Here is a 16632-nt window from a genome sequence, read left to right on the forward strand (position 1 = left end):
CGTCCCGTCTTTTCTCTGCCGTGCTATTTGTGGGGTCTGACGGGCGAACTGGGAATAGCAGGATGATTCAGCGCTACAGGGTCAGGATCTATGATAATGTACCATGGGGAACATTTCCATATAATGAACACAGTACATCTTCTTTAGAGGCCCTCTTGAGGAACGAAGATGAGGACACACAGATAAAGAGGAGTGAAAGAAAGGGAGATCAAGGGAGATTTCAAGAATGAGAGAGGGAGAATAAAGGAAGAGGATGGAGAGAAGGGAGAAGGAGCAGAGGAGAACAGTGGAGACGACAGTAATGAGGGAGAAAATTTAATGGCGAGACAAAGAAGTAAAAGAGAAAGAGGTAATGTTAACGCAGTGCAGCCGGCAGTTTGTGCTCCCTATGCAGCACTTGTGAACACTCCTGGCTGTGTTGAGCACTTGCTCTTTTATATCAGCCTCCTGCTGCTACTGTAAAAAGAGACACTGAGAGGAAGTGTCTTGCGTGCATGTATTTATGTGTTTGTGTGTGTATGTGAATGCACGTCGGCAAGCCCTTTGTCGGGAAGCCAACAACAAATTGTCATGCTGGCTCTTGATTTGTATGGATAAAAGAAGCCATAATGAGTCCCATAATGCGAGCTATTTAGCGCATCATTTGAAGGAAGCTGCCACGTCTGTCAGTCACCTCCAAGTCTCTCCGTGACAAGCCTGGGCTTTTGTCCTCAAGTCTCGAACAATAAAGTGATAAAGCGATGACAGACATGCACACACGCCCAACCCACAACCCCGCATCTGTTAAACATTCATTATTCTCCTCCATTGTCTTGCAGAGAGAGAAAACTGCCGTGAGGCTGCAGAGCCAAAGCAGGCTGGACCAAATGGCTGCTTCTTTTCATGTCCACTGCCGCTGGTTCCACATGGCACACAAGTGTGAAATTGGTGAGTAGATTACATGTGAGTGCTGTGATGTGCCAGCAGCTGGTCCATCTTTACAGGTCAATACTGATCAAACATGGCTGATAATGTGTGCAGTGAGTCAATTTTTTTCGCTTATCGAGGCGGATATCAGGACTCTAGTGAATTTTCTCACTGGAAAGAAGTTGTATTTATTAATGAAATCCATACAAAAGACTGAACAGTGTGCTGTAATGTCCACATACATTTCCTTTATACTTCATTCGAGCTGAATGGTTTTACAAATAAGGCAACAGCAAACTGTATTAATTCACCATTGATCCCTGACGCTGAGAACTCATTCTCCTCTAAATGTTCATAAAAAAAAATTAAGCTAATAGTCTTATAAATGCTCACATCATTGACTCATAATTGAAGTTCATCCCAGGCTTGACCCATTTGCAGCTCTCAGCTAAGCGATCAAGGAACCAATACAACGCCTCACTGCCCTCTGTCAATACACCTGGTCTGACCTATTGGCTGAGGTGGAGAGGGGAGCAGATCCATAGCATTGACAGCCTCCCCAGTTCTCCTCTGCTCTCTCATTAGATTCACTCTATTAAACTCCTTATGCATCTGTCTGTAGGCTGCTGGCCCTGGGCTGGGAAACAATCGGGGAGCCCTGCTGGTGGTCGGTGAGCTCCACCATGGCTGAGGAACTGAGAGAAAGTGCTGAAATGCTCTGGGTTTATAGGCTGTTAAATACACAGGAAGGATTCTCGAAGGCAACAATAGAAATTGTCTTTGAGTAGGCACCAAGTGTTTTTATGTTTTTATGTGTTTGTGCGTTATTTGTCTTGTTTTAACGTGCAGTGAAGAGCAACTGCATGTGCATAAGACTGCAGATAAATGTTTCTGCAGCCTAGCGTTAAGAGTTAGATTAGAAAGTCGATGCTGCTTCTCATACATGTGCTCTAAATATGGAGCCAGCAGCCAGTTATTTTAGCTTAGCACAAAGGCTGGAAACAGGGGAAAACAGCTAGCCTGAACCTGTCTAATGGTTCCACACGGTATATCTCACTTGTTTAATCCATACGAACACTGAAGCACATAAACAACAATTCACTATTTTATGTAAAACCGCAAAGTGTTGAGTGCACAGTCTTTATGCTAAGCTAATTAGCTACTGGCTGCAGATTTATATTTAGCAGACAGGTATGAAAGTATTGATCTTCCCATTTGGCACCACCCCCTTAAGTGAATAGACATTTTCCCCAAAAACTATTGAACTATTCCACTCAAGATGACGCTAATGTCACTGTTTGACATTGGTTTCTGCGTGTATGCGCTGTACAGTATGTGTGTGTGTCTGCGCTTGAGGCATCATTCGGGGGTAGAGTTGAGGCGAATGGGACTGTGTGGCACAGAGGAGGCATCGGGGTCAGACATGGCCGCAGTCGTCACTCCCATCTTCTTCAGGGAACGCTCGTCTGTCACTGAGAGGGAGCGAGAGAACGCGGGACGAGAGGCAGCCGGTGGGCCTGAGATAGATAGATGGATACATAGAGAGAGAGGGAGAGAGAGGGAGAGAGAGGGAGGAAGAGTTTTTTTTTTAATTGTTCCTTTTTCCTTTAGCCACAATTCTCCTCTATTTGCTTTGACAACACAAATGCATTTCGCGTCATGCCAATAAAGCAAATTGATATTGAAGTTGAGAGACTAAGAGATGGAGAAAGAATGAGACACACATGACATGAAAGAAACAACAAGACAGAGATAAAAGAGGAAGAGAAGCGAAAGAGGCAGAACGGAAGAGGAGAAACAGAAATGGGTTTGAGTTTTCAATTTATTTAAGTACTTAAGATCTGCGTTGTACACTTAAGATTCGCATTAGTTAAATCTCGTATTGGTATTCAGCTCACACACCTGGTGTTTTGTTAGACTCTGGAGTAAATGACATCCATTTGCTTTTATTGCAGCAGATGAATGAAATGAAACTATTATTGGGTCTGTGCAGAGATGCATGCAGTAGCAGCATCCGGCCTGTAGGGGGTCACGGCGGTGCAGCGAGCTGCAGCAGGTTGAGCAATGACTGCAGATTTGTTGCAGCTTGATGCTTCTCATCATCACACACACACACTCACTGCTTGTGTGTGTGTGTGATAGAGAGAGAGAGAGAGGGCACAGGCGGCGAGATGCTACAAGCCATACTGGGAATTGTACCTTTGATATCTCTCAGATCCAGCTGAGGTTCACCAGATGAACCAGCAGGGGGCAGGGTGACCATACACACACATACACACAAAACACACTTGCACATACACAACACATATGCCCAGCCACAGACCCCCACCAGGGCTGACATTTGCAGCTAAGTGCTGCAATGGTTGGTTATTTATGTTGAGAGGTCTGGTGATGGAGAGGGTTCAGCAGGTGGCTGCATTACACTGTTTATCAGACCGACGCAGTGGCATTATCACTTCATGAGCCAGCCTACGCTCTTCTCCCCCCCTTACATCTGTCTTTCCGTCGTCCTTTTCTGGGCATGCACCCTCTGTCTCTCCCTCCTTGCTGCTCCTTGTGTTGTGAAATGCCTCCTGACTGCTCTTCCCTCTCCATTTTTCTCCCACAGATGTACACCAGCCATCTGGGTACTTGTAGGGCACAGCTAAGGCATTAGTGGTGCAACCAGCCTCTGTTCAAGCCTGTTAGCGTTACGGAGTTACTCATTTATACTGTTCTGCAGTGTGTTGACAGCGATGGATGACATGGCAAAATAAACACAAAACACCTGTTCAGATTTATTGTACATTCCCAGTGATCTGGGATGTGGAATCAGTGTGTTTTTGCCTCTCTGTGCTTCCTCTGTACATCTACATCTCCTGCCTGTTTATTATGCTGAAATTAAATGCAAGAATAATTACAGCACAAACATACATTTCAAACTTGCTGCTCTTTTCATGTACTCTCACTGTTCTCACCTCTATCTACCTTCAGCGCTCTCATATCCAGCTGTATTCTCTCTCCCCTCCCCCCATCTGTCTCCCCTCCCGTCCTCTGTGGTATTTCAGCACAGTGCAGGTCAGGAGCTGCAGCCTCACCTGTGTTGTTCTGGTTGGCTTTGACTTTGCTGTTGGTCTTCTCTTGCATCGCCTGCTCGTACTCTCTCACCTCCTCCAGACTCAGCCCTGTGGGGAATGCAAAGTACGCACACACACGCACGCACACGCGCGCACACGCACACACACACACACATACATATGCACAGTATCAGACCAGAGTATGAAATATGTATTTAATTTCACAGGGCATATATTGAGGGTAAAGTCATAGTTAAAAATACAACAAAGTCCAACTGTATTGTCCTGAATGTTGTGTATCTGTAACATGTGAAATGCATTATTTCGGACCCACCATGCCATTCGTCTATCCACGCCACTGCTTGCCTGTGGCCAACCAGTAGAATATCCCGGATGTTCTGATGTAATAACAGAAACAAAAACAGATCAAGAAACAAATCATACAGTGTGAAGAAAAATGCAGCATGGTGCTTTGAACTCTGAAGTGTGTGTGAAGTGGTGCATTTATGGTCATGTTGCAGTACGTCACTGTCCAAATAAAGTTATACCTTTGCGTAATTACTTTAAAGAAATTAGGTCATGGTTGAGATAAGTGGAGACTTATCTGTGCAGAATTATTTGCCCAAGCCCTTCTCATAAATACGGCCGTATTCCCCTCAGTGCTTTACATAAACAGTGTTGGGAAAAGGGCGTTGCTAGTTTTGCTTTTGCTTCCTTTGTTTTGCTCTTCATGCGTCAGTGCTTTGCTACGTTGTGGAGGATGAATGTGTTGACAGTGATCTTTTCATGTGCTGTTCCATCAATTGTTAGGAGTATTTTGAAAACCTTTACTGTGTTTGCGGCAGAAGAAAAGAGGCCTTCTGACTGATTGTGGTGTAAAACAATACAGCACATTTCCTAATAAATCTGACTTCATGGTGGATTCCATAAAACTCAGTGCAGAGGTAATTTGAGCCTAACAGCCTTCTTGGCAATGGTCTTGGTAATTATACTAATGTCTGGAAATGAATGTGGTAATGATTTATTTGTGTCAAAACTCAACACGTGCCACATTCAAATAACAAACCAGCAATCAGGATTGTTGAGGATCCTCATTTTACCGTAAATGTACTGCACAGTACAAAGTGGAAGACCCCAACACAGAAACCGATGCTTGAATGAAGCAGAGCACTTTATTAAATCTAATTAGCTGTAAATTCAAATTTTTCCACCTTGAATTCCACCTAGAAGGGCTTGTAACATTAACTGCACATCATCTTGATCTTGATTCAGCTCTCTTTATATTAACACGAGGAAAAGGCATGATGGGAAAAAAAGCTGTCTCACTCTGTGAATGAACTCCTCTGTCCTGGTCTGGAAGCCGTACACCTCGAAGCTGCACTCTACCCTCTTATAGGAGCACATGATGGGCTGGTGGTCGTCTCTCCAGCCTCTCTCCAGAGGGCCTCGACCAGTTTTACTTGATTGCCAGCGACTCAGGTCCTGCACAGAGCAAACAGTGGGTCTATACACTATTTGCTGAGTCTGCAGAAACTTTGGCCCTGTGAGGCGTCTTCAGGGGGAAACTATGGATGTGTATGTGTGTACTGCAAGTGTGTGTGTGTGTATGTGGGGCAATATGTGTGCAGAGGTGTGAGCAGATTGTTGCTCAACACAGACCTGAAGAGGAAAGTGTGATAACACACATTATGCATCTGTGACCGAAGGATGATTGGAGAGTGTTTGAGTGTGTGATTTTATGTTCTCACCGCGTCACTTCATATGTGAGATTGGTGTGTTTGCGTTTTTCTGTTTTCATTTGTGTGTGCATGCATGTGCGTGTAAGCATCTGTGTTGATGTGTGCTCGTCTGCATGTGTGTGCTGAGCTAAGAAGTGACCTTTGCCTCCAAGGACTTGAAGGGAGTAAAGATGTGTAAAACCTTGGTGGAGAGGGAATGAAGATAGGCAGATTTAAAGGAGGCATGTTGGTGTATGGCTGATTTATGTGCTTTTCAGGAGTAAAAGCACATGCAAGTAAAGCAAAGTAAATAAGGATAAAGGTGTGTGTTTTGCATTTGTGTGCCCGTGTCCACGTATGTGCATTATAAGCCATTATTTCCAAAGAGACTGTTATTGATCTTCTCACTTAATTTCCAAAAATGCAGGACTATTCCTTTAACGTAATCACACAGCTTTTCCTTTGCAAAACCTCAATGAGCTATTGATGAAGTTTGTCCATCCGTAATCATTTGTTGATGCTTGTATGAGGCTGTGCATGCGCATGTTCGTGTGCCTGTCACAGTGCAGTACGCACCTCTGTCTCTTTGTAGTGTTTTTCAGGGATGGGGTCACTCAGGATATCCAGGAAACTCACGTTCTCTGCTGGGGTCGGCGTGTCCCCAAACACCTACAGCCAAACAGATGGGGGAGGTCATACAGCATAATGAGAGCAGGTAGACATACTCTCACACACATACAGTCACTCACGCAGTGGAGAGCGGGATGAGAGTAGATGAGTAACTGTGTAGAAAACTGAGGTCACACACCATAACACCCCTCACTATATCCCACCCTGAGGCCCTTGGAGCAAATCAAACTGGAGCTAAGAGAGAACAGGCTGAGAGCAGAGGAGGGGAAGATGAAAAAAAACAAGGACGTATGGGGGATATTAAAAGAGAGAGAGAAAAGAAGAGTTATGAGAGTGGAATACACTTTTCCTTGGTGTGGAGGGAAGCTTGGGAGAGTGCACTTTTATCTGACCTTGTTTAAAATTTGTTCTAATGCCCCGCTGAAGTTGTTCATTTCACAGCTGAAAACTAACAAATAAGGAAAACCCTCCATTAGATAATGGTCTGCTGCGCTCCTGTGGTGCTGTTGTCGGACTGTGTCTACCCAAGGTCTCGCTCCCTCTTATGGAATGTGTTGCATTAGCTCCATGCATTGTTGCTTTTTACAGTTCGCTCAGGGCTCGACGCTCTCATGGCTTCCTTGTTGTTGCCTCTCTGAGTTTTGTGTGGTGTAGATATTCATACAGGCATGGAGAACCTTGACAGTGGTATCACTCAAAACCATTACTTATGTAAAAGTGCAGACACAGGGGCCGTTTTTCTGCATATTTATTAGTTGTACTTTTGATACTTTCTTGGTTTTACTTTTACATTTTCAATTCAGGACTTTTACAGCACTGGTTCCAAAAAAAAAGTTGGGTGAAACAGAAATGAAACAGAATGTGATCATTTTTTACTCATCAGCTTCATTGCTTTTTGTAAATATGTGCTCATTCTGAGGCCAGCAGCACATTTCAAACAAGTTGGGACAGGAGCAACTAAAGACTGGGAAAGATGTGGAATGCTCCGAAAACACCTGTTTGAACATTCCACAGGTAAACAGGTTCATTAACAGGTGATCGTATCGTGATTGAGTATGAAAGGGGCATCCTGGAAAGGCTCAGTCGTTCACAAGAGGTTCAACACTTTGTGAACACATGATTGGATGAAGGATGTTACTGCATGAGCTCAGGACAGCTTTCTCTGTCATTTACGTGTACGTGGTGTTCTAACTTATATAAAAAATAAAAGAAAGAGTAAATCAGGAAAATGTGGTTAAAGTATCAAAGGCACAAGGATTAATTATGCAGAAAAACTGCCCCTGTGACTGTTTTACTATTATAAATGATGCCATTAGATTATTATTACTAACACAGCTGCATTTTACTGTTTACTTGGTTGAAGAAGAGCTGCTTTTTAAAACTATATTCTGTAGGGCAGCAACTCGTGATTAGTTTCATTATTTATTAATCTACTTTCTCCATTAATTGATTGATTGTTTGGTTTATTAAACGTCATGGAACAGCGAAAATGTGGCACCTTAAACAAGAAAAAGGAGCAAATCCTCACATTTGACAGTGAAATGTCCAAAGAAAAGATGCTTGAAATAGCTCACAATTCATTTTAATTGACTACTTGATTCAGATCTCATTGTATACACTGTCGGGCAATTTAATGTATAGGAAAGCATCATATTTCATAAGATCCTCGTATGCGTCATATGTAAAACCTAATGTGTAAAATACTGTGTAATGGAGGGAAGAGAATCCTCCTCTAAAATGTAGTAAACATATAAAGTAGCATTAAAAAAACCTGATTATTTACTCAAAGCTCAGTACTTTCCTCCACTGGGCGCTGAAGCTTACGTGGTGATGTGTGCAGCTCGTGTTCAGTACTCAGTGAATGTGTGTTCGTTGAATAAAGTTGTGTAACCTGAAACTAACCTGTAACATGACATGAAACAAGATTCACCACATTTCTCTCCGCAAGCCTGTGTTCATATTCTGACATGTTGTTTCTGGTTACCTGACTCGATTCTTTGATTACAAAGTGCAGACACAAGGTCAGATAGAGTTGCATTTGTTTTTTGAAATTCTGTGTGTGTGTGTGTGTGTGTGTGTGTGTGTGCTTATGTATATTCGCCTTGGACAAAATGCAGCGTGGCAGCCGTGCTCATGGCCGTTGCGTGTCTGGTTAATAGATCTGCCAAGACTGCACTTGGTGCTTTGCTTGTTTTCCTTGTAATGGGAACATCAGTCTGATGAACATTTTCTTTGTGCTGCATAGAAAATTGCAATTTCTCTCTTTCCCCTTGCCCCACTCCCCCCCGCCTCCTTCCCTAATCACTCCATCTCGCTCACCTCTCGCTCCCTCTCCGTCATACTCACATTGACGTTATCGCCGTTGTTGTTCTCGAATCTCGTCTCAATACGGATGCTGAACTTGGGGAGGAATGACACCTACGGGGGTGACGGGAGGTAAAAACGGAGAAAAGAGGGTTGAGGGCAGAGATAGGGAGAGTGGAGGGAGGCTGCAGATTAGATGCACTGATACTGGAAAGAGATGAGCTCTGTTGCATTCATGTACAGTAAATGATGTGTGAGAATACTTACTGAGTACTCTGCAGCACCAGGGACATTCAATATGGATAGGGAGAAACAACATTAGTTACTCATACATGCATGAGCACGCAATTGCTCTCACACACATACGTGTTACCGCAGGGGAATACATGCATACAGAGTGATAAATATTTGAAAACCGGCTGGAAAACCAGCTGTTAAGAGTAAATAAGTTTTATATAATGCGTTGAGGTGAAAGGCACCTGATGTTTAACACAAACAAAGGCGCTCAATCACACACACACCTGTGATGGTGTACGGGTAGAAGTTCCAGGCCTTCTCTGTCACGTAGAAGAATCGCGGGACGATTGCTTTCGCCCAGGATGGCAGTTTACTGAAAAGCGAAACAGGTCAAAGTCACAGTCAGAGAGTGCAGGAGGAGGAGAGAGAGATTATAGAGGGAGACAGAGAGATCCTAAGTGGTTTTTGTGCCATTTATAGCCAGATTACCTGTAGGCTACTCTCACCAGCGTTCATTTGTATGACTCATTCCCAATTACACCTGTGGTGATGAATTGTTACTCTAGCTTCTAGGTCACATGTCAGAACATGATTGAGGTAGAATACATTTTTCACTCACTGTACCTATGTGTGTGTGTGGTATGTGGATGTGCGTGGGTGTGTTCCGGCATATCTTTTCTAATGAGGACCGAGTGTCCCACAAGCACAGAAAGATTAGGAAAATCCTCCACAGTGAGAACATTTCTTTACTTCTTTAAGAGTTTATTTTAGGATTAGGCCTTGGGTTTATAGTGGTGATTAGAATAAGAGTTAGGGTTACATTAGGGTAATGAGTGAGGTTAGCTCAGGGTTAGGAAATGAATTTGGAGTTAAAAGAGAATTCGGGTTGTTTTTAATGCTGGGCTTTCACCATAATCCCAATTCATTGATTAATGGACTGTCACCCTGAGCACAAAGCAAATAAACATGCTGTCAGCACAATTACGCGGTGATTGCGGTCATGCATCCAGCTCCAAATTGAACAATCATTACAACATTTCAGTCGCCGCATATCTCACACACTTCCTTGTTTACTTTGAGGACTGTTGATCTTCTGCTGTGGTTAAATAATTTTGGAAAAACACAATCCCTTGTGCTTAAGCTTCAAGCAATAATGTGTCAGCGTAGTGTTGGATATAAGGACATTTGCAAGTGATTGTTAATGTATTCACAGATGTTCACGCTTGACCTTTGGAAACAGTTTTAACAAAATTCACCTTACTAGATTTCTTCCAGCTTTAGCCACATCTCACAGCCTTCAGGAGAATATGGAGGTGTGTACTTGTCATGGAGAGTGGAGAAGTATTTAGAATGAATTTAGATGAATAAATAATAATAAATAATTATAATACACATCTGGTTAATAAATTATAAGGGGAGTCGAGTCAAATACATTAAAGCAATAGAAATTTGAAATAGTTTCTTGCTTTCTGGTGGAGAGTAAGATTAGTCATCAATACTTGTGTGTGTACAGTAAATATGAAGCTACAGCAAAGAGCTGATTAGCTTAGCATAAAGCCTGGAAACACTGAGTAACAGCTAGCCTGACTGTCCAAAGGTAACAAAATCCACCTGCATGTTACTGCTTTATGGAGGGTTATGTGCTGGACTGTATCGAGGGTTCAAGCAGTAACTTCCTGGAGTCTGGAGTTGCCTGGAAACTGCTCCCGGCCAACTAACAGCACAGCAAAGACTTTTTCTACAGATTAAACATTTTAATTAGAGAGCTTTAGTGCTGCTGGTACAGGCAGATTTTGTCACCTTGTGACGGAGCCAGACTTTCTGTTTCCTCCTGTTTGCAGTCTGTCTGCTAAGCTAAGTTAACCAGCTGCCGGCTCCCGCTCCTGACAGTATAAGAGCCTCTAGGTCTGAAAACTGAAGCCAATGCAGAAGTTTCTTAAACCTGCATTCTTTGTAACTGCCAGCAGGGGGCGACTCCATTGGTTGCAAAAACAAGTCTGATTGCTAGTCTTGCTGTGTTGTGATTAACAAGTTGCTACCATGGAGTATCGTCTGGTCCTCAGTCAGATGCAGTCAGCACAGAGGCGTCGCAGTGCGTATCCTTCCCAGCTCGTCCAAATACTCTGACTGAAGATGGCCATAATGCCATCTCAGGGTTTCAAAACAGTAGTCCACAAACCAATGAGGGAAGTCACTGCGGCTCCGTCCGCTATTTATAACACTGTGCTCCAGCTACAGTATTTAACATACAGGAACGAGAGTAGTACTGATCTTCTCATGTGTCTCGTCGCCGGAAAGTGAATAAGGGTGTTTCTCAAAATGTCGAGGTATTCCTTCATTTACAAATGTCCTTATGTCTGCTTACAGCCACTGCGTATAATTAACTATTAACAAATAACATCTAATAGCACACATGGTTATGGTGTGAGTAGCCCCTGATGCCTTGAACTGGAAACAGACATATTTTCAACACTACAGGGAAAATATCAGTCTAAAAACTCCCACATATCCTGTAATTGCGGCCATCAGGATGACGTGAATGTGTTTTTCTCAGCTGGAAGTCTGTAGTTACACAATCAGAGCACTTGAAGGGTTTACTTGATGATGAGCTCATTGCACAATAACATTTTCACAGTAACCCTGCAGTACAGGTCTCAGCACGTTTGAGTACCTGGACTTTGGATGAAGGCAGGTTACACTGCAGTGTGTGTGTTGAAATGATCGTCAGCAGCATACCTGCAGCTCGGATCTACAGGGCGTGAAGCTTTACAGTGAAGTAAGAGATCAAAGATCGAACGCACTCAGTTACGACAGTGACTGAGCTGCCGACTGGAGGATGAGGCTCCAGAATTATTAGTGTAAGTACATCATTAGTACAGCGCACAGTTGAGATGCACTCTACCTGCTGAGGTAGATTCGCTTCTCGGTCAGCTGTCCCTGGCCGTGCTGGGGGTGAATTTCTGACTCATTCCTCACCACCTCCACTCCTTCTCCCCCTCCACTCTGCTCGCAGCTGTGCTTACTGATCATGTACAGCTGCCCAATCCTGTACTGGAGGCCGACGAGAGGTTTAGGATGATTTTTATGGTGGTGAGGATTGGGATGAGGTGACGAGAGAGAGAGAGAGAGAGAGAGGGAGAGAAAATGGTGAGAAAATGTGAAGCAAAATCATCTTCCTAATCCAGAGTGACAAATTAAGACTGCAGTGTTAGTTTCATTCACAAAGTGTTTGTTGGCTGTGGTCATGCATTAAGGATGATGGGAGCTGAGCAGGTTGGCCCTCATGTTCATCTCTGGTATCTTAAAATGGTACAGCATGCAACTTTTGAAAGAACCCACACATTTTACATCTTGCAAATAAAAAGTTGGACTAATTCAGTGAGATTACTAATTCAGTTTGGAGAATTCAGTTCTCTCAGCCTTTTCTTGGTTTGGTATGACCACCAGCTAATGGAGGGTAATGGTGGCCAATGTTCGGATATTGCATTTCGCTGACTCTTTTCCACTTGTTCTGCTGTTACTAAACATTTCAGCATGATGTTTTTTTGGGAGTTTTTCCTAATCCGAACAGTGGGTCTAAGGATAGAGCATGATGTGCACTGTACAAACATTAAAGCTCTTTGTGTCTAATGTGTAGTTTCAGGCTATGTAAATAAGATTACTTGACATTTAACAAGGGGTTAAAATTAGGACTTCAATAACCAAAAATCCAGTCACATTTAATGAATGAACTGCACACTCCATTGAGAAAATTATAATAACCATCAGCCACTAGGAAGGAGTTGCTGGTGAGAGTGAGGGAAAAAAAGAAAATCTCCTGGCAGCTGGTACGGCCATAGTTGCTGAGTCTGACTTTGTCTCGACAGGCAGTTACTCAGTGCTGCTTAGGCGCAAGCTTTGTATTTGCTCTTCATTTTTTAAATAGTCACTTGCTGTGTATAAAGATTTCCCTCAAGTGACCATATCAGGCACCAGAATTGAATTTGGCCGGTGAGGGTGGATGCATGGTGTCTAAATTAGGGGTGGATGGGGCTCTCTGCTGCAGCCCCCGTTTGTGCTCGGTGCCGATGAGGCGGGGGCATGTATTCTGAAGAGGACGAGGCCTTTGGGCATCTGGAGTGGCCTTCATGAGCACAGCCTGACAGAATCACTGTTTCTCAATTCATACATCTCATATGATAATACTTCATTCTCTGCACTGATGCTGCTATCTCCATCTTTTCCTCCTCAGCATTGTTTCCATCCGCTCTATTGTGTCCGCTTTAATTGCAAATCGCTCCAACTTTGTTTTTAAAGTTGTTATGAAAAAGCAATAAAATTACACTGCGTGCTGCTCTGCTGTGGCCACATAACGCAATCTGTTTTGTTGCCCTATATTGGTGTGCCACTAAAGCATTGTTTTAATTAAAGCAGAAACAGAGAAAGATGGGGAGGAAGAGAGAAAGAGGAGGGCAGATTTCACTTCGCCATCCTTCACCGTACTCTGCTGACATCAGTGTGACACTCCTCCTCGTCCCAATTACTGTAGAATGTCAACATTCAATATTTACTTATTGGGTATTCATGGGACTTAATTAATCAAAGCAATGGGTACTTAACGGTCTACACAGCGGTGAGCTCCTCCCACGTACAGGTTGTGAATCTTTTTCGCTTTCTAGGAGACTAATCTTAGCAGGAAGTTGAAAAGCCTTATCTGTCCTCTCAGTAAATCACTGTTATGCACGATGAATGGCTGTGATGAGTGATGTGTTGAGAAACTCATTCATTGACAGGATTTGGCATGCATTTTCCGACGACAGTCTTTTTTTTTAAAAAGCAGCTGATGGTTTACAAGCAGTGAGTTTGTCATAAATTCCAGAGAAGTGTAAATATAGCTCATCGTGTTTGGGGTAGAGACGCTGCTGATAGTGTCAGTCTGACGGCAACTGGAAATGAAAGAGTTTGCGATTAAAAAGAAGTACAGCTCAAAGCAACTTTTTTTTTTTTTCCACCAGTGATAAAATGCTAAGAGCACAAACTTGAATTTGTTATGCAACTGTGGATCTGTCCACTGACAATGGAAATGAGACAATAAGCATATGAAAACCTTAACTAAAATATTTGCAGTTGATTGTGTGCTCAGCTCCAAAGCATAACATCTACGCTCATCCCAGAAGAAGAATCATCACCCATCAGGCTTTTCTGTCGTTTAAGTGCTAATGCACAGTGCCTGTAAAAAAGTATTCATGTTTTATCTTCTTACAGCACTCAATCAAAGTAGGTTTAATGTGGCTTTTTATGACACAGATCAACAGAAGAAGACGTCTCAGTTTCTGAGGACGGCCTGCTCTCGGCTGATTTACAGCTGTGCCTTTCTGTTTCCTTTTCTTAATGAGTGATTCATCTGTAGAACTGGAAGTTTCCTTCTTATCTTTTCCCTGACTGCTGCTTTTTAATCTTAATGGTGCAGGTTTGCCACAGTATTGACACAGCAAAAGTTTGACCTTCCAAAAGCTGGTGTATGACTAAACTCGACCAAAACCCCTCAGCTGCACACAGAAGATCTCCATTTAACTTATTGTGTGACCAGCAGTGCACCAGTGATGATACAGGTGAGTCCTGTTGTGCAAGTAAGCGTTTTGGAGAGATCTTTTCTGTTGATCATTGTCAAAGAAGCCGTATTAAATCCCCCTTTGATTCACTTTAGTTAAGCAATAAAACACGAGATTGCTTTTTACAGGCAGGTTACAGGATGACTGGACAAACACAAAGTGATTTGAATCTTTTCTCCCACTGCACTGAACACAAACACCAGGAGGAATTTGGGGTCCGGTGTCTTGCTCAAGGACATGTTCAGCATGAGCATATGAGGAGCTGGGGATGGAACCACCAGCCCTACTAACCCACTGTACCGCCTGAACTCCGCCTGCCAGCTTTCCCCACAGCGCAGTACAATAGTAGACGTTCCTTAACACAGCTGAGCTGTACTGTGTTACAGAACCAGTACTGACAGTTCACACCTGAAAATCAACGCTGTTCCCTTAAAAATAAAGCAAGGGTTAGGAAGTTATAAATGGCTTGGACTGAGCTAACTGTCACGATTTGATACTGCCTCAAATAAGCTGCACTTAAACTTACATTACATTCAAGCGAAAGAGGATTTGCTGCAAGCTCAAGTTTCTGTGTGCCCTGTACTGATACTGTAAATCCTATTTTGGACTGCTATTTGTCACTGTCATTGTTGTGGTAACAGGTAGAAATGAGGAGGGGGTGGAGGGGGCTTTTGAAGGGCACTTTGGTTCATAGCTCCCTTGTGTGCCCGCCTTTTCTCTCTCTAGTAGGATCTCCTTTGTTTATCACCCCACAGGCCTAATTCCTTTGTTTGAGTTTAGGACTTGCAAAGCCGTAACCAGTCCAACTAGTTTTGAGCGCTGCTAGGAGTGCTAGAGCATGCAAGAGGCTGACAGATGGGAAGATAATTTAGACACAACAGCAGCGCTCTGATGCTGCCGGCCAGGTGTTGTGCATTGGCGCCGTCAGATTGGCCGAGCCCGTCGGTGCAGAACATACCTCGCTACCCAATGTGCCAAAGCACCCACGGAGCAGCCGCCGGAGGTCTGTGTGCTCTGTTGGCACTTTTCTTATCAGCGCATTAACACTTTCAAGATTACGAGTGGAAACAACACATTCGCATTTGAAGTAAACCCCCTTCTCCTTTGTCTGTCACTTTAAAGTTGCAGGAGAGTTGTGTGTGTTTCTTTGTGTGTGTGTGTGTGTGTGTGTGTGTCTTTCTGTGTGCGAGCGTGGGAAACAGACTTACCTCATCCACAGTCAGTGGCATACATATGCGGTACTCTTTCATCAACATGGTGCTGCAGTTACAGAGAGGACTGTCTTTGTGGACTGTGTCTGTGCTTGAGTCTGTCTATCTCAGCTGTCTTGGTTGCATAGTAGACAGGCTCAGGCAAGCTACACTGCTGCTGGACCGCAGTGACCTCTTTTCTGACGCTCCTCTTTCTTTGTTTTGCTGATGTCAGTAGTCCATGGAGTTAAGTCCAGACCTCTCTGTCAATGAGTGTTTTCTTACTTTGCTCACTCCTCACAGCCTCGTCTCTTCCCCCCTTTTTTCTTTTGTTTCTCCTGCTCAATTAATCTCCTGGACCAGACTTTTTAACCGCTGTCTCTCCCTCCTCTTCTTGTTACTTCTGCTTTCTCCTCTCCTGCCTTCAGCTGCCCCTCCGGTTTGCTGTTTCTGCTCAGTTTCTGTTTGCTTTCTCTCGCCACAGTGAGAGAGTAGTAATTAGCTGTGAGGTAAGATTGAAACCTGACCAACTCTACCTGTTCTTTCCCCTTCTCTGCCTCTCTGTGCTTTGTTTAATTCCTCCTCAGACTTCTCATGTGTAACCTTGCTGTCTGCTTGGCGCTCCTCCCTTTTCCCCTCAACCGCCCTCTGCTGCTTTCAGTTCCTCACAAATTCCTTTGCCTGTTCCTTCCTTATCTCCCTTTCTCCCTCCCTCTCTCCCTCCCCTAGTATCCACTCCCCGCCCACTGTACTTTACTACCTCCTCACCTGTGTCACCCCCCCCCCCCTTCCCTCCCTCTCTCTGATCTTTATCTGTGCTTTTTTCTCTGTCTCTGTCGCCAGCACTGTTTTCAACAACAACCATCTATCATGTTTCTATATCAGGAAACATTAAGTAACGCAGTTTGCTGACATCAGTTTGTGAATTTGAAGCACGCTCCCCTTTTACCTCCTTCCCAACGCTCAGGTTATGACAGCACTCAGGGTATGCACAGGGGTA

At 43.7% G+C, this 16632-nt stretch overlaps 1 protein-coding gene across 4 annotated transcripts; it reads right to left on the reverse strand.

The window, feature by feature from the left end:
- Positions 1 to 1055: 1055 nt before the first annotated feature.
- pitpnc1b (phosphatidylinositol transfer protein cytoplasmic 1b) lies at positions 1056 to 16267 on the reverse strand. Of its 4 annotated transcripts, none has more exons than XM_076736256.1 (10): positions 15651 to 16267; positions 11754 to 11902; positions 9136 to 9224; positions 8882 to 8889; positions 8657 to 8728; positions 6257 to 6349; positions 5289 to 5444; positions 4297 to 4360; positions 3984 to 4070; positions 1056 to 2423 (listed from the first exon to the last, which is right to left on the reverse strand). In XM_076736256.1, the coding sequence occupies exons 1-10, from the start codon at positions 15696 to 15698 to the stop codon at positions 2266 to 2268; spliced, it is 924 nt and encodes a 307-aa protein (XP_076592371.1). In that variant the 5' UTR covers positions 15699 to 16267; the 3' UTR covers positions 1056 to 2265. The 4 variants fall into 4 exon arrangements, with proteins under 4 accessions (XP_076592371.1, XP_076592370.1, XP_076592369.1 ...); XM_076736254.1 differs by having other exon boundaries at positions 1088 to 2423; positions 8630 to 8728; XM_076736255.1 differs by lacking the exon at positions 8882 to 8889 and having other exon boundaries at positions 9128 to 9224.
- Between the last annotated feature and the right edge of the window lie 365 nt (positions 16268 to 16632).

Source organism: Chaetodon auriga, chromosome 8 (assembly GCF_051107435.1).
Source record: "Chaetodon auriga isolate fChaAug3 chromosome 8, fChaAug3.hap1, whole genome shotgun sequence".
Classification (NCBI taxonomy): domain Eukaryota; kingdom Metazoa; phylum Chordata; class Actinopteri; order Chaetodontiformes; family Chaetodontidae; genus Chaetodon; species Chaetodon auriga.